Source organism: Aulonocara sp. 'chitande type north' Nkhata Bay, linkage group LG3 (assembly GCF_057382095.1).
Source record: "Aulonocara sp. 'chitande type north' Nkhata Bay isolate Kocher_YH1m ecotype deep benthic linkage group LG3, A_spYH_male_GT1.1, whole genome shotgun sequence".
In the NCBI taxonomy this organism is placed as follows: domain Eukaryota; kingdom Metazoa; phylum Chordata; class Actinopteri; order Cichliformes; family Cichlidae; genus Aulonocara; species Aulonocara sp. 'chitande type north' Nkhata Bay.
The window spans coordinates 74,757,815-74,785,779 of NC_141346.1; the positions used below are offsets into that span (position 1 = coordinate 74,757,815).

Here is a 27,965-nt window from a genome sequence, read left to right on the forward strand (position 1 = left end):
AGTTCAAACAGACTCCACATTAAACTATGACAGCACCGTCCCTGCTGCTGCTGTCAGACCTGTTATTCACTCACTGCTCGCCAGTGTTTCTAATGAGTTTTACTCATCCATGAGAGTTTAAAGCTTGCACTTACAAGCAATGTTCCCTCTAATGTTTCACTTGTCTGAGCGAACACACAACCTCCCTGAGCGATCCACTGTGAGCGACATTAGACGTGTGCACTGTGGTCACGCCAGCGTCGAATCCATCCAAGTTACATGTTTATTAAAATAATCAATTTACAGCGTTTACATTTCTGTTAAACTACTTTTAATTAACTGCTTTAGCCCACTTACAATGAAAGTTAAAAAAGAAAATCTTGTTCATGACCTGTAGCATGTTAACACTATTGGAAGGAAAAATAACTTGAACTTCAATTTTGAAAACACAACTTTCTTTAAATAAAGCTCTGACTTGTATTATGAGTCTGTGGTCTGGGAGAGAGTCTGTAACTCTGTCTGCAACATACAGTAAATAATGACCAATGTTGGGCAGTTAATTATATAGTTACTTCTTCAAAAAAGTAACTGAGTTTTGCAAACAGAGTTTTTTGCAGCTGTTTACTGCAAAAAACTACAGCCAAGGTGTTTTTTTTAAAATAAACATTTCAAACTATTTACAGAACAATCAGCTGTTCTGCATCAAATCTGATGCCACACAAATTATTTGTGCCGCTCCAAAAAATAATTTCTGTCCACTATGAGATGAAGGAGAACAACAGCCTGATACCTGCAGGCCTGACAGCAGCAGATGTTTCACTGCTGTAACACCTGTAACACTCAGCAGTCGCCTCATTGTTCTGACACACACAACAACACTATTGACTACACTACACACTAACTACACACTAACTACACAAGATTTGCTCTAAACGTCTCAAATCTCTCACATCTCAAAACACCGCCGTCACTCCGTTTCTTAACAACTAAATGCCATGTTTTGATTGGTCGACATGGTACATTTTTCGACCAATAGGAAAGGCTGGGGGTTGGTATTGTTTTTGCTCACAGGCTTTCGAGCGTTTTCCTTATAAAACGCAGTTTTTACCGTTTCTTCCTGCAGTAAATATAAACAACGACAGTATTCAGGAAGAAAACCAAACATTGCAGATATTTTTATCATAACTCTGGTTTTACGTGGTCGATCAACACAATTTAAAAACTGGTATAAAGTCCACACTTTTCCTGTCAGTTGTTCGTCTGTCCTGCTCACATCTCCAATGGTTGTACACGTTGTCATTAACGTGGCTTCACTCCACATCAGCCGCTTTGCTAAAACACCGGCACATATTTACTTTAATTTCAATTCAGGTTAGAATTCTTTTTGTGTGCTCAATACAGATTTTCTCTGCGCAGAGACCGTGCCAACAGTGCGCAGCTTAGAGGGAACATTGCTTACAAGGTGACTACCAATAAAAATGAGTGTGCTTCACTGTCAGAGCTACGGTGATTCATCCAGTAGGACTTGATAATAAAAATATTTGTTTGATGCTTTGCATTGAGGCGCATTGTTGAATTTGCAGGGACACAATAACCACAGATCAGTTGTTCAAACCACTACAGTAGGGAGCCATGTCATGAATAATAAACAAATACTAATACTAATACTACTACTAATAATAATGTTAATTTAAGTAATTGTTTTTGACTGAACATCACATATAATGTAACAAGCAGTAAATTCAGGTTAAGTGCATTATCAGCATTTGGAGGAGCTCCTTATCCTTCACTGCTCACCTCTTACAAAGTGTTCACACAGTTTGCTAGCTTCTTTCAGCCTGCTAGCTATGCTAACAAGTCTACTACACACACTTGACTCGGTCACATGACAGACAGCAGAGATAGCTGCTCTGCTAGCTAAGCTAACTCATGTTAGCTTAGCTAGGTCAAGGTCAAAGAAATGAGGCGATGCTGCTGGGAGTTACGTCACAGACTAGCAGAATTTAGTTATTCAGCATAATATTTAATCCTTATTATCTGCTCCTCTCACCTCTGTTTACATCTGAAAACAAGAAAATTTAGCCAACAGTTTATTAGCTTTGGTGAAATTATAAACAGGCATCAGCGCGGTCACCTATACTGTCCTTTAATGCTGGAGCAGCAGGAACACCAGTTAATCTAAAATCTCCTTTTCTCTCTAAAAAGTGACAGCAGACTGAGTCAAAGACAGAAACCTTATTTAAACACCAAATATTCACTTCCTGATCCAGGATTCAAAGAGGACGTTGAACTTACTCAGCTTCTTCCAATGAACGTCTTCACTCTGCAGCTCTCTGCTGTCTGGACCAGGTCTGTGTAGAAACAGAGAAAATCCTCTGCTTCTTCTCCGTCAGCAGTCGTCTGTGTCTGCAGGCTGCGTCACATTAAACACTTCACACCAGCAAAGAGGCTGAAGCTCACAGGTCAAAGGTCAGCTGCTGCACCTTATGTGATATTAATTTGATCAATCATTATCTTGGAGCAGGTTTCTGTTCCAACTCCAACACACAGAAAACAACCCTGAGAACGAATCAGATGATATGTGGGTGTGTCTGCAGGCTTCAATAGATGAGCATTAAACACTCAGCAAAGAGGCTGAAGCTCACAGGTCAAAGGTCAGCTGCCACACTGTATATAACAATTCACTTTTGAACAGTAGATAGCCTGTAGGCGTCTCTGCAGTGATAAACAGTTTACACATTAAACACTGAACCATAAAAGAAGCTTGAGCTGCAGCTCACAGGTCAAAGCTCAGCTGCTGCACCCAGTTATGAGTTTAAATAAATCATGAACAGTCCAACACCTATGAATGAAATTTAGAGGATTCAAAGAAATATTGATAAAAGTTCTCGGAGCTGCTGTGCAAATATTTTTAACTCACTATGGAAACTCCTGGTTTCAAACTTTAAGCTTTTTTGCTGAAGCAGTTGTACAGAAATAATATTAAACTATAACAGTTCTGATATACAGTGATCCCCTCAAAAATAAACACATTCTGCCATTAAAACGGTAAAATAGATCCACTGATCTGATTTTTTTACTGTTTATGAAGAATAAGCAAATATATTATAAGATGATGAGAGGTGAAAAAAAAAATCCTCAGAATCACTCATTTGTATTCAAATATCAAAGTTCGTGTTCATCTGTTCCTCTCCTACACGTCACTATAAAGTTTAATCTTGTAAAAGTCAAAGTTTGAGTTCATATTCACTGCAGTTTAGTACAATATCTACATGTTAACGTTTGTTTGTGCTAAACTGTTCATTTGTTCTGTTTCATAATAAAATATAGATATAAACATCTGTAACATCTGCACTTTAATATCTGGTATTTTGTACAGACAGAAGACAAAAGGTTTACTTTAGTATTAAAATATGAGTCCCGTACAAATCAAATATGTATATATAAAACTTTAAACTGATTTTTTTCAAACTTTTTTCCTCACCAGGAAAAAAGAAAAACTTTTTACATGTCAAAGCTCAACATCTGACTTACTATTAATATAAAAACCGTGACTGAAGCATCTTTAAATGTTCCGATTTATTAACAGTGTTTTAAACTTAATACAGTAACGTTTGTTCAGTCTGAGAAATGTAAAACATGTTTTATCCTCCATCTTTGTTTCAGTGTGAACAGTCTGAGCGGACAGTTCGTGATATTTTTAACAGAGGCCGACCTGCTGAATCAAATTTGTTTTAAAAAGTCCTCTGCTGTCCCTCCACCTGCTGCCTCTGAACACAAAGGGTGAGAACTTTAAATTAACACTGTGGCAGATATGTAACCATCTTTAAATGATCTCACTGACTTACAGACAAATGAAGGCAGACGTCTGTGGTGGCTGAAACCTCCACCCAAAACATATCCACAGACAGGAGGTTGTTGTAGTTTTGTAATTTTTAATTAGTTTTTATTTGCATTTCTTTTTCACTTTGTGTTTTTAATTCTGTTTAGTTTCAGTTAGTTTCCACGGTGAGTTTGCTTGTTTCAGTTTATATTTGATTTTTTATTTATTATATATTTACGGGGTCAGAGGCTGGACTGACGTAGATTAATGTAGATTTTATGATAAAAACGGAACTTTTTGAAAGCAGTGACTCAGTCTTTTTTTTTTAGCCAAACTAACAACACTAACAGGCCATTTCCTGTAAAATGTTAATCAGTTTTCCAAAATCATTTCATTGATCATTCTCAATAATTTAGTTTTAGTTTGTGTGTGCAGTTTTTATTTCTACTTTAACTTTTTTCAGATCTAGCTGTAGTTCTAAGTTGAGTTTCAGTTTCGTGTGTTTTGTAACACTTCTTCCTGTTGGAGAGGAGCCAACAGTTTGTGACGCAGTATTTTTAAGACCGACATGTTGAACCTGAATCTAACACACATCTATACGAAGTATTCATTTACAAAGTGCGCTCTCTGTCTCCTGCTGTGCGTGTAAATAAAAACATCTGGAGCTCAGCGGCTCTCCGGTTGAGCTCAGGCCACATTCAGTGTGTTTAGTCTGATTCCCGGACTCTGATCACACAAGCCCAGAAAATGGCGGAGACACTCGGCCTTGTTGGAAAACGTTACACACTGACTTTAATGGAGAGACCGGAAATACAAACACACACAGTTTGTTGTGTGAAGAAATCAAACACGAGCTGAACAAACAGTAAAGTTCCTAAAGACAAACTGTTAAAGGAGGAAACAAAGCAAACTTACAGTTTCTTCACACACCAACAACAAGCTCCACTCCACACCTGGACACTAAACACGGACACACAGGTGAGCTGCTTCCTGGAAGGAGGCGGGGCTCCACCTGAAACTCAGCACAGGTGGGAGGGGCTCAGCTCTGTGTGTGCTGATGTGTTAACTTTAAAAATATGCCGTCTGACTGCTCAGACTGAGTCAGAGTAAAGTTCACATGCTGACGTGTGGAGACATGAAACCTTGTTGTAGCTGCAGGTGTGAACACACTGATCCCAGATCAGCTCTGCTGTATTTGTAACATGAACATTTCTGCTGCAAAGCTTCAAATGTTCAGCATGTTTCTCTGTTTCCAGTCTATAGATCCAGTCACACTTTCTACCTTCACCTGTGCAGTAAAGACTGAGCAGAGCTGAAACCAAGCGTCCAATCAGTGAGCAGCATCAACACCTGAGCTTCATTCAGACTCTGTTATTGAAGATGTTGTTGGTACAAAGTTCATCTGCTGCTCACATGAATCCATGAAAGATTTATTTCACTGAATGTTTCTTCAAAGCTCATTTCAACCTGTTGAAGTCATGAATGAAAGTGCAGACTGAGAGTGGATCACATGATGTTTGAGGTGTGTCATGTGACATGTTCAGTATTGTCACACATGTCTAGATTGTCCCTGATATCATAACTGCTCAAACACTGATGATTATATTTGAAGAATTATTCCTGATGGCAGCAAAGTTTGAATGGAGCTCTCTGTCTGTGCTGATTTGTCGCCCTCTGGAGGTCAAAGCACAAACTGCATGATGTCACTGTAACCACCACAGTGACAGGAAGTGTTTTTATGACTGAAACACTGAAATGATGCTAACGGCTGTCGTTAGGCTCACTGACAGCAGTGCTGATGTGTTCATGTCAAACACTGGCTCAGGTCAGACTCCTTCATCCTTCTCCAGCGTGAGGCCGCCCTCAGACCCACAGGAGCGCTGACCTTTGACCTCCTGACCCTAACCATTTTAGTCTTGTTGCATCTTTAAATGCAAATCCATCCAAACTGTAGCCGAGCAAAAGAAGCTGGAAGCTGTTCTATGAATGATGTTGTTGAAGGAGCTTGGAAAGAAAAGCGTCTGGACTTCTTTAAGTTGCTTGAAGAGGGACATGGACGTCTTAACGCCCACTCACATCCTGGGACATTTGATCACAGGAAATCACATGATAGCGTGGGGCTAGATCTCACAATGGGTTCACCCAAAACCTTGGCTGATTGAGACCCACACCCGTTTTCACGGAGGAGGAGGAGGAGTTTCACATGCTGAACATGTGACAGCCTGGTTTAAAGGGACCAAAAGTAACTGGACACCTGATTCAGTTCAGGTTTATTCATCCGCTCCAAACCACAGCAGCAGTCACCTCCAGGGAACCAGCTGATCCATGTAACTGGGGACAGACCACAGCCCAGAGCACTGGTTCATGATGTGTTTGTGGACTGTAGGTTGTTTGGATAGAGATGAGATGTACTCAGCAGTCTGTCTCTAATGTTTAATGAAATGTTCTGAAGATGACGATAACTTGTGATTTTCTTTTGAATGAATCTTTAATCGTGTTGTAGGGCCTCTGACTCTCATGAAGATTTTCACATCAATGTGCTTTTCACAAAGATATTAACAATGAAAATGACGTGCAGCCCTGAACTACTCATGCGTTAACTCAGCGGTTCCCAACCCCCGGGTCACGGACCGGTCCGTGAGTCGTTTGGTACCGGGCCGTGAGAGTCGAGGCTCGGTGTGAGATTGATGGTTGATAGGTTTGTAGCATAAACCTGTTCGCTGGATCGTTCAATCCAGCTACACAGCAAAGCAAGACACGAGTAGTTCTTTATGTTTCTCGTGCACGGGAGAGAACTGGACCAATGCCGTTCCTTCGCTTGACCACAGTCGCTCTCGTCCGTTCCCTCGTAACACTGTTCTTTTATTGAGGTTACATGAACATACATAGGTTCATTAACATACACGTGAACAAAGGTACCAGTCTGTATGTTATGTAGGTGTGTGTGTGTGTGTGTGTGTGTGTGTGTGTGTGTGTGTGTGTGTGTGTGTGTGTGTGTGTGTGTGTGTGTGGAGTCAGAGTGTGACCCCATAAACGACTTCCCTAAACCTGCTGGTCTGGAAGTCCAGCAGTTCATCTAAACAAAAGGCACTTAGACTAAAACAGACATCCTACCACAAAACAATAAGAAGGTAGCACCTCTCCCATGATCCCAGGACGTGGGTGTGAATGCCAGAACACTCTGGAGTCACACAAAGTCTTTAAAGACTACTATCATTACACAATTGGTTCTACACCTCTGAGCATATATGGTTAGATATTCCCCAATAACAATGACAATGATAAAATATAAATCCAACAATGGTTTTCAGGGTTTTTAATCGATAACTTCGTTTCCCTGGGTCTTTTCCCGTGTTGTAGTCGTGTGTCTTATTTTGAAAGAAATGTTTACGCGTTACCATAGCGACCAGAGAGCATTAAGGCTGCAGACAGGTGCATCCAACAACATTTTATTTTCCCTTATTTGATTTATGGACCTAACTGTATGAACTGGACTTTGGCTTTAATGCTGCTCCTCTTCATCATTGCTGTGTTGCATTTCCATCATTCTGCTGCTGGATTCACTGCAGGCTTTAACAAACACTCCTTTGGGTCCAGGCCCAGCCACGTGTTTGTAAGCTGCTGTGCTCCTCACAAATAAAGCCTGAAGCAGCTCAGACTGTTAGAAGCAGCACTGAGCCCTGTTACAGTTATAGTGTTAGAGCAGCGGCTGCAGCCTACAGCATTTAAACTAGCTGACAGTAAACACATCAGTCCAGATGTTACCACATTACTTTGTGATGCTGAGAGTTAAAGGAGACTGGCTGATTAAAATCCCATTCCTTACATCACCGTCCTCTGCTCTGACTGCTTTCATTTAATCACAATCAGAATACTTTTTTGATCCCCAGGGGAAATTATTTAGGTTACAGTGCTGCAGCACAAACAGGAACAAAGACACAACACACTAAGTAAGAAATAGCACAATATACACAATATATACATGCATACATATGAGTCACTTATAAGTAACATGTGAGTGCTGGGGTCTATGACAGCAGGCAGGTCTGTATTTATGTCCAGGCTGACATGAACAGCTAGTAGTTCAGGGTTCAACACTCAGGAAAGTGTGTGACCTTCCACACTGACAGAAGATGCTAAACATGACTTTAAACTGTTGTTTGTTAAAGCCTCACAGATCTGAGAGCAGGGCTCAGTGGGTACATGAGCCTTTATACATGAAGGCTTTCTGTTTCCAGGAGAGGAAACATGTGATCCAGCTGTGTTTGGTCACATGGATCTGCTCTGCATGGATCACCTGACTAAAACATGTTGTTATTATTGTTCTTACAGTCTTAAATCGGTACATCAGGTGGGTCACATGACACCCGGGGGTGACAGCAGCATCTTTCCTCTTTAGAAAGCTGCTCTCTGTCCCAGGAGCTGTTGTCACAGTAACAGCAGGAACAGGAAGTCACATGCTCTCTGCTCTGTGATTGGCTGCTTCTTATCTCAGCTTCCTGCAGAGGGTGGGGTCTGCTGATAACGCACACCAACAGAAGTGTGACTTTCACTTCCTGTTTATTGCTGTTGTTCTTAAAGCTCTCAGGCGATGCTGCAGCGCCCCCTGCTGACACAAACTCCTCCCTCTGTCTCAGAGGTCACAGGTCAGCCTGCTGCAGAGGGTCTGCCTGTTCATGGACTTCCTGTTACAGAGACGGGTCTCAGCGTCAACACTAGTTTCTGATTGGACGGTGTGGAAACCGAGCTTCCTCCAGCCGAGTGATGTGTGGATTCATCACTCTCTGTGGATCAGTGTAAGTCTGTGTGTGGGTCAGCTGCAGGACTTGTTTGACCTTTGACCCTGGCAGGCAGAGCTGGTTACTGCTGTGTGACTCCTGCCGTCGCTCCACTTTAAATTTTACTTAAAATAAGTCCTGACATGGCCCCGCCCCCTCTGACCTGCTGCTCCTGGATGTGCTGAGGACACAGCGGAGGCTCAGAGGGGGCGGGGCTTTTCCCGTGGCGGTAACCAAACTGCATTAGGTCACTGCACTGCCAGTGTTTAACCACACCTCTTCTGACTGACCTTTGACCTCTGACATGTTGATTTGATCCTTATTTAATGACGTCTTTTATCTAGTGATTTAATTCTGTGTATTTATATGTGATGGTGTTCCTGAGTTCAGCCTCAGCTGATATCCACAGACGCTCCTATTGGCTGGTTTTAAAAACACATTTTTCCATTAAAGAGACTCTTTTAAAAACACGTCTGCCTGAAATTCACATTTCATTTATTTTGGGGGATTTTAACAGAGAGATAGAACTTTATGAATCCCTCATGTTTATCCTCCAGGAAATCCAGTTTGTAGCAGCAGAACACCGACAAACTTTTACACAGCACAGAATTAGGATATCAAATAAAGGGGAATAAGAGAATATGAATATAAGCATAAATATATACATATATACACAGACCTCACACAGAGACAGCAGCTACACTGTGTGTGGATGTGATCCACAGTCACAGCTGTGGGTTTCAGTCAGTGTGTCTCTAACTTCATGGTCACATTTCAAAGCTTATTGGAGCCAGAAGATGTTCAAGTAAAAGATTTATTGCTGTACTCGTCTACCAGGATAACAGGAGGTTCATAAAGCTGTGTAATACTTCAGCTTTACATCATGCAGTAGTAGTTTATTAAACCCCCCAAAATATGACTATCCAGAGTTGGGACCAGGAAGCAGAGTTGCAGTCTTACACGCCTCTCTGCAGCTTCTCTCCTCCTGCTACCCCCCCAAAAACCCATCTCCATAGAGACTGTGTCAGCTTCCAAACAGACAAAAAACAAACTAAAAACCAGCAACAAACAACTTAAACATAAACAATCACAAAGAAAGAACAATACATTATCCACATCTGAACCAAAGAGTAAAGCAGTGAAATGTGGATTATTAAACATTAGGTCTCTCTCCTCCAAGTCTCTGTTAGTACATGTTAGTAAAAACATTTCTGCATTTTACCCATATTTTATTTTTAACTCAAAATCAAAGATTCCAGATTCTCCTACATGTTGGTTTTGAATCAGATAGGACGACAGATTTCAGGTGGCCCTGTGTCTTTCTCTATTACATTTGCCACTGTGTAACTCAAAGTTATTTAAGGACTAGTTTATTTCAATGGATGAGTTTACTGACTGACGCGCAGAAGAAATAGTTCTTTATGGAGCCGAGATGGTGTGAATGATGAGACCAAAGACTGCAATATCTTGTACCAAAAATATATTGAATAAATGGAGGAAAGGGGAAATGGAACAAAATAATTAATACAACACACAACATAAATGCCCACAATTAAATAATAAATCAATGCTGTGATCTTTCTGTGCAAAAGTCCTTTTTGGTCCTCTTCTTTTTAAAGTTCACTTTTAAGGTATTCCTCCTTAGAGTCCAGCTTCATACAAATGGGGAAATATGTCCGTAATCCAAAGACGGCTAAGTGGGGGAAAGAGGGCCCATACGGTAAAAAAATACATTTTTCCTGGCCAAAATATATTTCAAATATATGGTAAATATATTTTGTATTTGTGATGCTCCAAAAAAATATATTTTTGAAATTGAAAATATATTTCTTTCAAACCAAAATACATTTCAAAACATATTTTAGGGTGAAGAAAATACATTTCCAACCTTACAGTAGAATGTATATCAAAGTATCCTTTATTTAAAATATATTTAGTGCAATAATGATGATAATGATAACAATACTAAAAGTAACATGTTTTATGCACATCTGCAAAAAACAGTTGGATTCAAACAAAACAGAGTCAAAGGTCTATCACGAATTAGGTTGTTTATTCATTTGCTTACAGTATTTCACATTACACAATATCTCACTATAATGTAGCGTTCATTGACTTTGAAATTATCTGTCAGTGATACAGTAAACAAGATACAACAACTGCTATGTACACTTTAGTTTTTGACAATATATACAATTTAGTACTTAAAGGAACACACTCCACTGTTTTGGAAATAGGCTCATTCTCCATCTACCTCAGAGTTAAAAATGCAGCGTCTTCTTTCTAGATCCGTACGTTAATAGGGCTCTGGAGCGTGATCTTACGGGATGGGGCGTAGCCAGGATTTTTGGTCAAGGCGCCATATTAGCAGGCCAAACAAATGCTTGCTGTGTGGTCGGTTGTAATGTTAGATTGCACTACCGACAAAGGAATAAGCTTGAAAACAGGCTCTCTTTTCATTGTTTCCTCACCTGGAAACATCATGAGGGAGCTTATGTGTTGGATGTTACCAAAAGAAGGCGTCTAGCCTGGATAGCAGCTGCGAGACAGGCTGATATTCAGTTCTCTACCAGCCACAGATATCTGTTGGTGTGCTCCAGTATTTTCATTCAGGTAAGTTCTAAATAAGTTCATATTATTATTTATAGCCTGTTAATTTTATTTTCAATGCGCTCTGAGATCATAGCACAAACTTAGAACAAACATGCAGAACTACCTTCTATTTATAGAGTTGCTAATTATTTGGCATTATTGCAACAAACCAGCCTATGAAATGAATGAAACAAATCCTGACTGGGTTCCAACACTACACATGGGGCACTACGAAATCCCTGCTTCAAACTACATGCTACATACCACCATGCCAATCAGATTACTTCTTCCATGTGAGGGTAAAAAGGTGACCTTCCTGGATAAGATGGCAAAGGTTTGCTGCGTTTTGGTGAACATGTGCCCCAGTGTGGTAGTAAAACCAGGGAAAAATGCTCTTGTTAAATACTCTTAAGTCTTGTGCTGTTTATGTAGTGATAAGTTTTCAAAAGAGACAGTAAATTACAGAATGCTAGTAGTGGGTGATATTATACAAATGCTGTCATGATTTTATGTGAACATTTTGTCATTTGTAAACTATACATAACATTTTTTCTACATTGTAACTGATGTGATGTTCGACAAAGTGCTTTTAATTAAAAATAGGCAAACATTTCTTTGTTTCTTTATTCAACTTTTGAACAGTGGTATTTAGTAAGTACATATTCAGTAAATGCAAAGTATTTACATGGCCCCTTAAATTAAAACATTATGGGTTATTCAGAACAGAACTATGCTTGGAAAAATATTGTCCCATCAGTTGATCCAACTCCTCCACAGTAGCAGGTGGAACTTTTCTTTTTTGAGGATGGCTTCTTTTACCTGTCACAACGAATGGTCTGTTTATGTTTTGATCAAGAACCTTTTTTTTGGGCAGCTGAAGAGGAGAAGTCTATCTTATGGCCAACCTCTGGCTGTATCTTGGTCATATTACCCAGCAAAACCCAGTATGCAGGTTCATCTGTAACAGTCCTTGTGCCACAGATCCTCACTGTTGCTTCTACATTAAACAGAAGAGCAGTGACATGGCTGCAAGTCTCCACGACTCTAGTCATACAGCTGCAGTGGGTGGCTTCAACCTTCCCTGTGATGCTCACGATGACCTGTGGCTGCAATGCTGCAATTCAGTCTTTAAGAGTGCAGGACCTGAAGCACACACAGACAAAGTTCATTTAAAGACAAGAACTTTAATAAGCCAAGGCCGACACAAATGTGTTTTATTTACTTTCAAATCCATTTATCATAAATGTAACAAATAAAGTGTTTTTATGTATCCATCTATAGAACGCTGCATGTTATATTCTAAATCTGCATGTTTCTTTTTAGAAACCTATCAGCAAAAAATGAACCTAAAGTATGTAATGAATGTATTTTTAGTGACACAGGACACAAACAAGGAAGCAAATCAAATCAAATCACAAATCAAATCACTTTTTATTGTCACATCACATGTGCAGGTACATTGGTACAGCACATGTGAGTGAAATTCTTGTGTGCAAGATGTGTAATTAGGATTATTTATAATAAATATGAATTAATTAGGGCAATTTCTTTAACCATAAAGAATAACTAAATCCTTCAGGACAATGTCACATCAATGCACTGAACTCACTATGTTATCCCTCTAACAGAGCCTCTACATGTTCTCACTGTAATTTCCCCCTCACGAATGAATTTTTGCTAGCACTAATTTGAATGCTGGGGGGAATCAAACGCATTTTACTCGCAGTACTCAAGCTGACTTACCTTTGCTTGAATGACGGCGTACTCACAACGTGGAGGCTTAAAAATAGCCAAATCTTGTACCCAGTCCTTGGTGAATTGGATGTGCGCCTCCAGAGATTTATAATTGCGAAATTGGTGCGCCGTGTATGCTCTGACTCCACAGACAAGGTATGAGAGTAGATCATGCTAAGTCAATAGCGGTTTGGTCTTCAGGGTTTCTACTCCACGGCTATATTTCATACGGGTCCACATTTCAACAATCAAGTACCGTCTCTTTGCATCTGGACAGAATCTGTCTCTATACCGTCATTTTCTTTTGAGCTACGTTTCAGAATGGTTCGTAGCAATCTTGTTTTGATTCGTGACCTGCCAAGATGGTGCTGCGCTCCCACAATGCATTGCGACATTACGTCAACTCCAAAGCCCTTTGCGTGCAGGAGTGTATGCGCATGCGCATTGCCATGGTGGTTTAAAAAATAAAGATATAATGAAAAGTAATTAATAAAAATTAAATATTTAAACATTCCCACAAATGTGCAATGAACGTGCAAAAACTCTCTTTAGTAGTTGTTGCTGTTTCTTTCTTTCTTCTTTTTTTTTTTTTTTTGAAAAATAACGACGTCTCTGAGGCGCGAAATCTGACAGCGAGAGGAACGGCCGGATACAGGAGACGGGAAGAAACAAGCCGATTATGTTCGCGTTAATTAAGTGGTTGGAAGATGTAAAATTCTCAATTCTGCCAACTGAACATATACGAGATTTTAATGAGGATGAATAATTAGCCGGCATGGAGGAAACGGACCTTTATTTCGTGGAGTGGCGACAAGAAGCCAAGGCGGGTGGCCAGTCTAAGAAGCCTCCATCATCAAGCTAGCAGGTGCCTTTTCCCATATAATATTACTTTATTCTCGTGTATTTGGAACGGAAGCGTAGAGCTGCCACCCAGGCAAAAGAGAAATATAAGTATATCACGTTATAACGTGAAAAGTTTATCGTTCTAACAATATACTATCATGTTTGAACAACATGTTTGAACAACATTGTACGAAAAATGTACAAAATTATCACGTCCGTACAATATTGTGCGAACGTGACAATTATGTATATTATAATAACGTGATATTATATTATACAAACATGAAAAGCATAATGTTAGAACAATAAACATTTCACGTCATAACGTGATACAGCTCTATTTTTCTTTTGCCTGGGTGGCAGCTCCACGCTTCCATAATTTGGTAATCAAAATATGTAACTTAATTAATTATATTGTGACGTACTTTTGCCTTTTCTTATTATTCTGCCTTCTCAATAACTATCAAAGCCTATTCACATTTAATTTGGCTTTCACAGAAATCCTACCTCTCCTTCTGGCTACAGAGTACTTACCAAGGTTAGAAACAAAGAACAGTTATGCTTTATTAATGTTCGCTAATTACAATGTTCCACATTTCCTTGCTTTTTAAGTCATTTTTAGGCTTTTTAGAGTTTTTGTTTTTTATTTTTTTTAGCAGTAATGTTTCTGCCTATTTATTTCAGCCCATGAAATCGAATGCAGATCTTCCTAATGTGAGATTTACATAAATGTAAGTAATTTTGTTTGTCATTGTCATTAATGTTGTTGCTGTTGTTGTTTTTGTGCAGTTTGCAATCATATAAACCTAGCAAACATCAGTCAGCACAGTGACTAACCTAAACAGATTCTTGCTTTATTCACATATATTATATGTAATTATATATACCTGCACATTGTACCTAGGGTTGCAGCCACTTGGCCCCACCCCATTGTTGTGACAGCCCTGATTGTACTTATACACTGCATCTGAACAGGGAACAGTCTGCCACATTAATGTATTTTTAAGTGACTTGTTTGTAATACATGAATTTGTTTCTTACAGATGTCAAAGTCTCAACCTCATGCTGCCCTCCCCCATCCTCCTAAAGTAAGTATTTGTTGTTGTAGTTTTTTATGCGGTGTCTGTGTCACATGCTAATCATAATTATTGAAATAACTGTTTTCTAACAGGTTTTCCAAAACACTAGTTATGTTTGTTGTCATTCAGACCAATACTACTGCTTAGACATTGTTTAGTGGTCATGCATGTTTGACAAGCTCGTTATGATACCAAAACAGTAGGCCTATCACAATAATCGATATATCGACTTAACACACAATACATGTACATGACCTCAATAATTGTTGATGATGTAATTTATCCGCCATTATATTTACAAAAATAAAATATAATGATAACAAAACAATAACATTAAATATCATTGTTTTCTATTTGTTAGAAAACTTACTATTTATTCAAGTTTTTAAGGTATCTAATATTTTGATTCCTAATTTCAATGATCTAAATACTTTAAGAATTAGATGTTGGTTTGTCAATTGAAAGTGTGTAGATCTTGCATTATTATGGTGTTATATTATGATTATACATTCAAAGACATAAAATGGTCTTAAAATGACAATGACATAACTTGTCGCAATTGTTTATGGGGCAATATACCGACCAACAAAAAGTCGTTATCGTAACAGGCCTTCAAAACAGACGGTTTTATGATTGATAAATTCAAAAAATAAATACATTTAATTTCTCTGAGATTCTCTAATATTCAGTTACAGTTCACAACACAGCTACCCGTACATGCAGTATTATACTGTAAATATAAATCTCTGCATTTAGCATCCCACTAGAAGCGTCACAGTTACTGCCTCTTTTTTTTTTTTTTTTACAAATACCTGTACTATCACTAACACATTTACTGTTTTACTTTTAGCCTGTGGATACAAATGCAGATTTCCTTAATGTAAGTTGTGCATTTTAATTACATCATGTTATTTTTATTATTATTTATTTATTTATTTTATTTTACATTCAAATATTTCAAGCTTCTTGGTTAAAGAAGCTTGATTGCTAGTAGGTAAAGAATAGTTCACCTATAATTCATATTCCCAATTAATTTCTCACCTCTGATTGAATGCCTTTGTTTGTTTTCCTATAACAAAACATTTTTGCTGGATATATATGGTGAATTTATATGCATAGATACAGTCGTAGTGCTTGACACATGCAAACAGCAGTAGATGTACTAAAAAGGAAATAATTACAATCATGATGTTGATTGCTGATGTCAGTATATATATTTTAGAGGAATGTTTTGTTTTTCATCCAAAATAACTATATTGCTTCAGAAGAGATTTATTACCCTACCGGACTCTTATATATTGTTCTGTTTTTTGTTTGTTTTTGTTATTTTCAGGTTCAATGGTGCGTGTTCTTCTAATGGCCGCCTTCCCACTGGAGGTTTTGATCCACAGCAATTTAAAAGGTAATCAGCTTTGAAAGTCAGTTCAAATGGTTAGCTAATAGTACTTTAAAAAGCCTACAACTCTGTCACCAGTTTCTTTACCAAAAATTACCCATAAAAGTATCGCTCAATAGCATATATTGTAGTTCAAATGTTTAGTTGTACAAATATCAAATTTTTGGAAATATAAAACTAGTCAAACACTCAAATGTTCATGCTTTTTATAGGAGGACAGAGCAAAACGGACATCGGCGCAGAGTGAAGAACTGCCCTTGATAAGGACACTATGACAGCCATATATAGTAAGTGAAGACTTTCTGTGTATCTAAAATTGCATACAGCACAAGTAACTTACTTTGCAACCATTAAAATAGGTTGTAAAGTAAGTTACCAATACAAATAGGTGATGATGCATTGTAGTGGTTGGTCTCAGACAAAGAAGGTCAACAGATTTATGAATGCTGGAAGGTAAGGAGAGACGACCAAAAGGGGTGTTAGCATTACTGTAATGTGAACTGGATAGACTTCCCATCTAGGAAAAAAAAAGAGGTAAAATTATGCGTAAAATATATCTGTATTAATATCTGTATCTGTATAAACAGAAATATCTGTTTGCTAAATGAAGCCAGCTAACATAAATCACATTTTTATTTTAACTCTGATAAAAGTAATAGAACTGTGACTTTTGTTTGTTACAGTGGGGGTAAGGAAGGGGTTTCCCAGCGTGTCCAGAAGGGCTTTGAGGATTGCCGTGAAAGCTGGGGGAACTGAGACTGTGTGTATATACACACACATATATGTATATGTGTGTGTATATATATATATATATATATATACACACATATACATATATATATATATATACACACATATATGTGTATGTGTGTGTGTTTCTTTTAGAATGTTTAAGTATGTAATGAGAATAAACTTATAAAATGAATATTCCTTGCTTGATTGATCTGCTATATGTATGTTTTAAACATCAAATAAAGATTTCTTTCAGATGTTACATGTGAATGTGTTTTCTTAGAAATATATGAAGGGTTAAATTTATATTTTTTTGAATGATTTTAAATACATTTAAATTGTATTTTGAAATATATTTTATTAATATATTTCAAAATATACAAAAAATGGCCAAAAAATATATGTGCTAAAATACATTTTAAATATATAAATATATTTTAAAATGTATTTTAAAATATTTTTTTTTACCGTATGGGCAAAGCTACACCAGAGGGTTGTGCTGTGTAACAGGTTGGTGCAGGTGGTGTTATCTACATTTGAACATTAGGCAACAGTCTCATGAAGACACTTTCTATTGTTCACTAAAGACCAACAATAACAGAGACAAAGGGAGAGCAGCAGAACTAGTGCTAACAATTAGCACTGCTAGCCTGCCCACCAACACCAGCTAATGTTCTAAAAACGATGATCAATGATTTTGCTGTAACGGCTCCAGCTGTCTGTGTCAGGGACACGTTGGAGATGAAGTGAGTGATCCAGTGACAAAGGTTTGGAAAGCTGCAGTCAGCTGAGACTAAAGGAGTCACCTGACCGAGAGACCAAATGTTTCACTGAGAACGTCCAGATGAACAGAATCAACCTTTGGGATAATCTGTTCCACACATCCATGTTTCACTTACTGCATTATATTTCCTCATTGCTGTGCACACAGGCCTGTGGCTTATAACCAACTCCAAGTTCAGACTCAGAGGCTGCTGAAGCTGTTTTCTGGAACAGAGACGTGTTGGATATAAAAGCAACTCTTCTTTATGTGTCAGCACTGAGGAAAGGAGCAGCTTCGTTTCTAAGTGTATGAAGGACTGTAGCAGTGTGTGTGTGAGCTTTATTTCACAGACAGAACCATGTCAAAAACACAACTTCAGGTAAAAACAATACAAAATCAAAGAGTCTGATCAGAAGGATTAAACAGAGGAGTGTGGGACTGTTTTTAACAGACAGCAGGTTAAGCCAGGCTGGAGGAGTAAACTGAGCCTCGGTGTGAGCAGCAGTGTGTTTGACAGGAAGCTGAGATAAACAGTCTGGAGCCCATTTAGTGCTTCATATGAAAGTGTGAGGATTTGAAAGCAAATCTAAAATCAAGCAGGAGTCAGTGTGAGAATGATTTGTGCTTTTCCTCAGTCAGATGCTGGGAGTTTCAGTTCATCCATGTTCAGCGTGCTGTGCTTTGTGTAACAGGAGAATATGACAGTATAAATCAAGTCTTCATGTCACTGAAAGCCTCCACAGTCTGCTATGGAGGTGCATCAGTTTGGATTTACAAGAAGAACATTTCTTAAACCTGCCACAAGATGGCGCTCCAACAGAAGGGATGTCCACAGTGTAACACAGACACACACATACTGTGTGAATGTGTGAGTGAATGGGCTTTCAACACAAGGCTTCTGCTGCTACCTTTAATGACATAATTAGCTAACAAGAACAAACTGTTAATTACCACCAAAGAACGGCTCCAGATTTTAGCTGCTGACCATTTTGTGAAACGTTGATTACATCAGCTTATTGTTGATTTTTCAACCTTAATATCAGCTGCTTTAAAGGAGCCTGGTTCTCTGGCAGTAACACTTTTCTTCACTAGATGCAGTGCAGGCACAGTCTGTGTTTCTAAACTACACACTAATGTTCATTGTTGTGCAGCTAAATCCTCCCTCTGGATGGGAAGAATCCCTGTCAGGCTTCAAACACCTGGCTTGGTGTTCTGGAGCTAATGTGTCACCTGTGAGGACTCTGAGATGAACACACAGCAGACACTTCAGTTCTCCGTCTGTGTGTCCTCAGTTTCCCAGCATGCCTTGGCTGTGGTGGTGGAGGTGAATGAGGGGGAACATGCTGCTCTGTCAGCACTCAGGTTTCATACCTGGTGATCTCAGAGGACAAAGCGGCGTTACAGCAGCGCACGTTGATGAGACCTGATGCTCTGAACAGTTCAGACTTCAGCCTCACTCTGAGAAAACAAACGACTGACTGTCAGCAGCAACTACACCTGCTCCATCAGTGACGGAGAGAAGAACTGAGACTGAGAGACATACAGCTGCAGGTCAAAGGTCAGAAACGCCCGCTCTTTGTACGGGTCAGGAGTTAGTACTGCAGAGGTCAGAGGTCAGCTTGCTGACAAACCATTTGAAACAGTTTGGAGCTAAAAGCACAACAGCAGAGGAAAGAAGAGACACTGCAGAGATGATGCAAAATATTGTGTTTTGTTCTCAGCTGTCAAAAAGTGTAACACACGTGTTCCAGCACAGCCTTTGTGTACTTTCACTTCTCCATACTGTCCATTGGAAATCCTGTTTGTTACTTTTTGATTTCAGTCCATGTGTCCAAAGCAAACTTCTGTCCCACACTTTCTCTGCTGACTCTTCACCGATGCTCAGATGATCTCAGATGATTTCACCAGAACTCATCAAAATTCGGGCTCCACAGAAACCCAGACGTCACTAAACAAGCGTAACAAGCAAAGTGAAAACTGGTCGTTCAGCTTTATTGACCAAAGATAAGCTCACATGTCACCTCATGACACAGACACTTATTTCCACAGCATGCACGAGGACTGACAATAAGTGTCTATAAAGCCACTTCTATCTGCCACACCTGTGCTTCTGTCATGGTTGCTCTCCTCTCACTCTGTCATTTATCCACAGTCTGCCTCCCTCTGCTCCGTCAGCTGACGTCCTCTCTACACCACCTGCTGTGTTTTATCCTGCAAAAACACATTTAAGAAGCGTTGCACCGAGTAACGGGAGGAACTGCTATAAAATCCATTTAAAGGAGGTGGTGCTGAGTGCTGTGACTGGGGTCCCACCACTGACATCACAGGTGGAGGACATGTTGGAAAACTGCTACAAAGTGCTGTGCAGCCAGCAGAGCTTACAGTCTGTCCTGTGTGTCATACAGGCTCTCACACTTAGTGTTTCTGTGACACATTGAAGAGAAGTTTGTGTTGTTCACAGTTGTGCTTGTACTGAGTGACAGCTGACATGACCTAACAGGAATAATGTGTCTGTGCTGAATGAGAAGTAACACACAATGAAGTCTTGATGCATCTCAATCATCCAGGAAAGTGAGTCTGTTGCTTCTGTTCATCTGGACGCAGCGTTTTGTGGGAGAAACGTGTCGTCATCATCAGGTGACGTCTTCAGTCTCAGCTGCAGGTTTCAGTCTTACAAACAGGACATTTGCATAAAGACTGAAAGCAGCTGCAGGAACGATGGGCTGGGAGCTCCGTTCCTTCATCTTAATTATGCAGATTCTCAGGACCATTGATCAACAACCACTGATCCATGTCCATGAGTCCCATTCACAGAGATGTGGGAATGGCTGCAGTCACAGCATGTAAGATGGAAATCAATGAGAAGTATTTAGCTGAAGTGGATTTGATTTATGTTACTTCTTTTTTAACTTGTAGTTCTACATTGGAAGATTATTGTGATATTGAAATATAAAAATACATTTATATTCTATTATTTTCTCAAAATAAGCGTCACACTCGTGGAAGCCGGTGTAGCCGCCGAAACGCCTGCATTTATGGAGACTTTCAGCCCCAGGTAGGCCAGTTATGGATCTTGGGATCCACATTATGTCAGCAGCTGTTCTCCACCGTGAACTGTGTTCAAACAAACACGCTCACGCCTCACAGACGACAGCTTACAGTCTGTAGAGATAAAGTGACTTCGTACAGCCCCGACCTGCAGACGCTGTGCGCAGAGGTTCAGGAGCAGAAGTCCCGTTGTAAACATATCACGGCAGACCCGACGATGTTTGCATGAACGCGCTTTTTTTAAAAGTCAGGTCAAGGCTCCAAAAGCCCAAAGGCGATATAACAGTTTGTGTTTGCTACATGGATCATTGTAGTTCAGCTTTCCTTTGTTATATTTCTTTAAGAGCTCAAAATGTGTTCATTACATAAATCAAATGTAATTTTCTCTGTAGCACTTCATGGATTTCATAAGCAACACACTGTAGTTGTTCACACAAAGCATAAAGGTAAAAACAATATACACAGTGTTATCTTCATTTTAGATGTCACAAAGTATTTGCGGCTCCCAGTGTTTTCCCGAACCCTGACCCTTTGCGTGGAAACCGGGTCCAAAAGGCTCTTTGGGTGTTAAAGGTTGCTGACCCCTGCACTAGGCCCAACTGACACATATATTTGATTCCAAATACAAAAAATAATGTGTAACCTGCTGGAAGAATGTAGGAGGTTGAGACAGGATCTCAACACTTGGTGTCTGCAACAAAAGACAACAATATGTGGGCCGATCGTGAGTTTAATTATGGATGTAACCATAATTACATGGTCACATCCATCGTTAAACGTCCACACTGATGAAGCAACGACAGGTTTGAACCCTCTGTGTTTAACATCACTGGGGCTGCGCTGTGACCATGATCATATCCTATCGTCCTGCACACCTCTGTTGCTTGTGCAGCTCGCACACAAGAATTTCACCCACATGTGCTGTACCAGTGTACCTGCACATGTGATGTGACAACAAAAGTGATTTGATTTGATAAACATCTATATCACAACAATTTGACATTTTCTGTGACTTTTCTGAATCTCGGGCAGATGAACTTCCCTGAAGTGTTTCCAGCTGGGCGTCGAGTGTTTGACCGACGCATGAAACGACACGTTTGTGAGTATTTGTGAGTATTTATCACACGGCGTGCTGCGGGGAAAAGCCTGAGAAATCCCAGAGAAGCTTCCTTCCTGCCAGTATACGAGCCCACCAACAGAGACAGGACCAGTTCATCCTCCATCACTTACTGTGTGCACACGTAGCAAATGTTAAAGTTCAAATGGTGGTTTTGTTTGCAGGGACTGTGAGTGGATGGAGATCCTGGTCCTCCTCAGCTGTGAGTTCTTCCTCTGTCATGAGAACCTCAGGGGGAGAACATGTGCTCACTCTCAGCTGCTTTAACAGGAAAGAAGCTCTTTTAGATCAAAGCTGAGAAACTGTTTGTAACAGCGAACTCTGTCACCTTTCTCTCCTCAGCCTGCTGCTGGACAGGCCCATGAAGCTCTGCTGTAAAGGCTTCCATGTCCCAGGCTTCACCTTTACCTGCTGACCAACGGGAGGCGTGGCCAAAACAGCGATGGGGAGTGGAGCAGCAGGTAGCAGAGGTGAGCCTCTTGTATGCAGCCTGTTATCTGTGGGACCAGGGAGGACGTGACAGCAGATGTTGCTGATTCAACATCTGTGTGACAGCTGGAGCAGCACAGTCTGCAGGAAACATCTGTGCATGTAGGAGACACCAAGGTTTACATGGTGGAAGCAGACGACTGACTCAAGCAGCCTCACATCACAGGCTGCTGGCTACAAGCACATGACCACAGTGACTGGTTTCACTGGTGTCTGTCCCAGTCTGTGGCAGAGATACAGGAAGTCACAGACAGCCTGCACACAGCGTTTCCTCTGGAGGGTGTTTCACACCCTGTTTGTGTTTCTCACTAACATGTTGTAGTTCTTCCTGCACACAGCAGCACTTTGATCATTTCTCCTGCTTTTCTTCCTTTTCTAGCTTTTATACACTGACAGTAACACAAAACTCCAAAGTCATCATTTGAGGAGCTTCTTAAGAGTTTCTGTGAGTTTAGTGAAGTCAGCCTCTCAACAATAAGTGTGTGTGTGTTGATTATCTAATGTTCAGAGAGGACTGCACTGATGTAGCATCCAGGTGAGCAGCTTATGAGCCAACAGGGGAAATTTAGCTGTATTATTGTTGTTTAAATGTAATAATTTATGATTTCATGTTCCAATATTTCACTTTTCCCAACGTTTTGTTATCATTTGGTCTGAAAACCATGACAAACAGCAGTGTTACAGTTGTTAGCATTAGCTGCTATAGAGCACTCAGTCACTGTATTGGTGTTAGCGACATGAACATATCTGAGCTAACTGTGTGTTCCAGATGTGCAGCAAACCCAACTGTCCCTGTGTTTTCCTGCTGTAGACATTATCCCCATGATGCTGACGTCCTCTGGTGGGACGAGCTCACACGTTTATGGATTCAGATGCTAACTGGACCAGACTGGTGTCAACCTTTGTGCTATAGAAGCAAATCAAAGAAGAACCAGTTGAACCTGAGCTGTCTGTAGTGGTGACACCAACACCATGTCACCTGCACATGCTGACCCAGGGTCAGTGTTGAACCTATAAGCTGTGTCCTCACAGTTCAATATGTCCTCACTGCACAGGTCAATGACATCAGAGCTGTAATGTTGTTCCCGTCTCACTAAAACTTCTGGCATAAGGTGACTTTTCTGGGTGATTCCTACTCCAGGATCACCAGTTTGAATCCCTCTGTTACTGCTGGGAACATGCTGCTAAAGTGCCCTTGAGCAAGGCCACGTCCAGCTTCTGAAGCCAACCCTGGGCTCTGCTTGCTGGCAGTGACAGAGTAGATGAAACAGCTCAGTGGATGCTAACTCACAGCTAACAGCGCTCTGTCATGGATAAGTGAAATAAAGCTGACTGACCCACAGCTGCACACAAACACCTCCAACACCTACAGGTCAGCAGGTCCACTGCTGTCTCTGATGGGCCCAAACTTTGCTTGTTCAGCGTTTGCTGCTGCTGACTTTGAAAATCACACCAAACATGGAATCAAATATATCGACTCAGCTTAGACTACAGAGAAGCTCGGCACTGCTCACAAAACTCAAACACAAAAGGCTTTTTAAAGACAACAATCACTTTGACAGACACACAAACACGACTGAGTACAGAGCAGCTGCTGGTTTGAAGCCACAGAAATGTTCAAATGTTTAAACACACTGCAGCGTTGCAGCCGTGATGCATTTGTGCTGCTAAGGCCACACACATCAGCTGCCTTACATTTTAGTACCAGTTCATCTCTGACCATGGCAGCACAGTCTTTCCAGTACAGTGATGTTGGTGGGGACAGTGGGGACTGATTGTTCATTGGCTGTAAGCCGGTCACATGGACGTTTAACTGGTGCTTTGGTTGCTCTGTAGTCTGTTGTGCCTGTGAGCTGCTCCTAAAATGAGACAGATTATAATTGTCACCATTCTGTTAATGACTCTTATTATGTGCGCTCTCCTCCACTGTCACACTAAACACATTAAACCTTTATTTTGGTGTAAAGTCAGGATTTATTGGCTCTTCTTAAAAGCGTCATGAAGTGCAAAACTCAGCAAACATTATACAAAAGTAGATTTAGAAGCTGAACTGAAAACATTTAAAGTGACAGTCAGCACAAATCCAGCTGACATCTCCATCCAACCCAAGTCTTCATTTAAAGTCATTATAACTGTGACACACGTTTGTTACAGTATTAATCCTGCCTGATGCTGCAGGGCCAACATCATGAAACAGGCTCAGCATTTATTTCCATTATGAAACTTTATCATTAAAAACAAACCATTGTTCTGCAGTCGTCCCAGGACTGTCGGTCAAACGTTCTCTCCACATGTTTAAGGCTGAGCTCACTTTATCGTCTGCCTGAAGGAGGGAAGCAGATGTTACTAAACATCACAATAAAACATATGAAATGGGTGCACATGAGGAACGTCTGCACTGTTAAAGCCATGCAAACATCTTCACACATGAAGCAGCAACACCTCTCAGTTTAGCAGCAGCTGGTAAAAGCCACAGTGATCCTGGAGCCTCCCTGAAGGACTCGTTCATCAGTAACTGTCAGGAGGACGATTAAACCTGCTGCACACGTCCTGTAGTTACACACTCGGGAGGAAAGACGACGTCCTCGCTCTGCAACATGATCTGTGTTTCATCCAGGACGCTCAAACACAGACTGGTTTCCAAATATTAGACGCACTGGTTCTTCATGCGTTTCTACTAGAGATGGCACGATACCACTTTTTTATGTCCGATACCGATACCGATATCATAAATTTGGATATCTGCCGATACCGATATGAATCCGATATAGTGTTTTTTAATCACCAAAACTGTTTTTTAAATATCTTGCTGCATTTTGTATAAGTTCATACTCAAGTTTAAAACAACAACTACACTAAAGCTATTCTGTTATACCTGTATGCAAAAAAAAATATTTCATAGTTCAGCAATACTGATCAATCTAATAAACTTAAACCTACACCATCCTCCCTATTCTGGTATTTTAAAGAGTACTTAGCATATATATTAAGCAACCTAACTAATAGAGTTCCAACTCCCAGCAACAATAAAAATAAATAAATAAAAAATAGGGAACCACCCCTCACGCTCCACCTCATGATGCTTAATCGACGTAATCAACCTTAATTTGATGCAGTGTGAAAAAAAAATGCACAGAAATCAATTATTTTTCAAGAAATATTAAATAGATTCAACATCTTTCTTCAACAAAATTGCAGACTGCACAGATGGTACCTTCCCAAAGGAAAAAGTACTATAGCTTACTAGGGTATATATATTAGACTTAATAGTTACTATATGCAGTAATGGACTTCTATTCATTTTGCATCAAATTAAAACTTTGGGTGTCAGATAATTATTTATTAAAAGCTAGACATTTTAAATGAGAATAAGAAAGAAAAGTATGTCTTTGTGCCCCCTTTTCCCTGTTAATGCCCTATCGGCCCCCCTGGCTAAACTTTGCTAGATCCGCCCCTGCACAGTTACCAGCGTCAGCTAGTAGAAAAAGATCCTGGAGTAGAAAGTAATATTAAATAAATTCTAACAACAGCTGATCAAGCTTAAACGTGCTGCTGTTGTTCAGCCGCTGGTTTCCTCTTTCTGGTGCAAAATGGGCCAAAAGCAAACTAGAGTCACGGACTCGACAGAAAAGCCGATCAGCTGATCGTTAAGCAGTTTCATGATTGAAGTAGCAGCAAGAAGAGGCAGTCGTTTGTTAAGCTTAACGCAGGAATGCTTTACAAACATTCAGAGATGGACTTACACACTTGCTTTACTTCTCTCGGGGATAACTTTGTCGGAGATGAAATGCCAGGTTGCTAGCGAAGCTCCACATGCTATCCAGACCACTGACAGGTCCCGCATGCCACAGCTGCTCTATCACGTGATGCATACTGCTCCGACTGCTAACGTTCTGAGGTGAGTTACGGCGTGTTGCAAGTTTTGTGAGGTGCTTTCGTGATATTTAATGGATCGGATTACATTTTTTTATTTTTCTCCGATATCCGATCCAGTAATTTAGGTCAGTATCGGACCGATACCGATATGTAATATCGGATCGGTCCATCTCTAGTTTCTACCTGAGCACTCAGAGTCATTTCTACAACAGGCCTCCTTCACCTGCTGGTGCCTCTGTTTCTGTGTTTGGCTGTTTCCATCAGTGCCTGATGTTTGTGATCTTTGATCTGTTCTGAAGTCTCTCTTTGTAACACAAATGTTGTTTGGCTTCTTTTGCAAACAAGGCAAAAGAACTTTAATGGATTCATTTGCTGATCTTATTTTCTGATGCAAAGCCGTCCTTTCAACGCTTTAGAAAGAAAACCAAACAATGTTTTTAAAACTTTCCCAAAATGTAAAAGCTATTAAAACCATAAACTTCTGCTCCTTGATCATGTGATTCTTCTTCTAGACTGTCTGTAATTGTTATTGCTGATTGTCAATAAAGTTGTTTTTTATAAGTCATGTTGTAAAGGAAGCTTGTGGCGAGGGAGGAGGGGCGACTAAAAGCAGGTTCATATAGTGGGAAAGTCCTCAGGTCATGTGAGGATATTTACTGATGCGTCAACACTGTCAGATAAAAGAACGGCTGCTGCATTTGTTCTCCCACAAATAAGTTTGGTGATGAGTAAAAGAATTACAGATGATGTGGCAGTTTATACTGGGAGCTGGTAGTGATGTTACTGGCTTGAACTGGGTGGAGGACGCACTAATATGGAGGTATGTGGTTTGCTGGGACTCTAGCAGCGTGCTAGTGAGCACAGGTGATATGTCTTCAGACTCTAGGCAACATATTGTTTTTGATATACTTCATTTACTGTATAGAATCAAACACAGAGGGATAGAAGTGGATTTCTTATGGCTCCCTGTGAATATCGGTGTTGATGCAATGAACAGGACGATAAGTTTAAAAAGGTGCAGCAAGAAGAAGTCGTGCAGGTTTGACTATAAAATACAGTGAAAGTGAGGTGAAGAGTATAATGAAGGTAAAGATGAAGGACGAGTGGCAGGCACACTGGGACAGAGACGGGAAAGGCAGATATTATTATACAGAAAACAGTCGTGTAGAAGAAGCTGCAGCAGAGACCAGGATGGAATCTGGAGAGTCAGAGTTGGTCACACAGGCTTGAATAGCACACTTAAAAAGGTAAACATGACACAGGAAGTGTGACTTCTGTGGACCAGAGGAGACGTTTGACGGGTTGTTAGCGTCGTCAGGATGCTGGATGGAAACGCTGTGCCTGATAGGATGATTACAGGCTGGACTTTGTCTTCCTGTTACAGATGGATCCAGGCCCTGGATGACTGCTGGACACACATGACCCACACTAGGCTGCCTTCATCCATCCTTTCCTCCTTCACTGAGACTCAGAGTCAGCATGTATGTATTTATCAGGGATTTGAATCCTTTCATTACAGAGTGAAGTTAAAGTAGACGTGTGAACACACTAATAAACACAAAGGGACACAACTACTACTCCATGATGGAAAGCTGAAGTATTACACAGCTTTATGAACCTCCTGTTATCCTGGTAGACGAGTACAGCAATAAATCTTTTACTTGGACATCTTCTGGCTCCAATAAGCTTTGAAATGTGACCATGAAGTTAGAGACA

The 27,965-nt window shown here is 40.2% G+C and overlaps 2 protein-coding genes across 9 annotated transcripts in view; one reads left to right on the plus strand and one right to left on the minus strand.

Annotated features, from left to right (window-relative positions):
- The window catches only part of LOC147337013 (protein NLRC3-like), a 504,309-nt gene that overhangs the window by 416,934 nt on the left and 59,410 nt on the right, over window positions 1–27,965 (minus strand). Inside the window, exons 3-4 of one of the 8 annotated variants that reach the window (XM_086287164.1) lie at window positions 8,857–8,879; window positions 3,741–3,747 (exon numbers count right to left, since the gene is read on the minus strand). The exons of 6 other annotated variants lie outside the window; for them this stretch is intronic. In XM_086287164.1, the coding sequence (XP_086143290.1) occupies window positions 3,741–3,747; window positions 8,857–8,879 (30 nt within the window). Of the gene's footprint in view, window positions 1–2,274; window positions 2,331–3,740; window positions 3,748–8,856; window positions 8,880–27,965 lie in introns of all 8 variants that reach the window. One more of the 8 variants, XM_086287158.1, reaches the window with a different exon arrangement.
- Window positions 1–27,965, plus strand: part of LOC147337026 (uncharacterized) — a 76,409-nt gene that overhangs the window by 39,412 nt on the left and 9,032 nt on the right. The gene's annotated exons all lie outside the window — the stretch shown is intronic.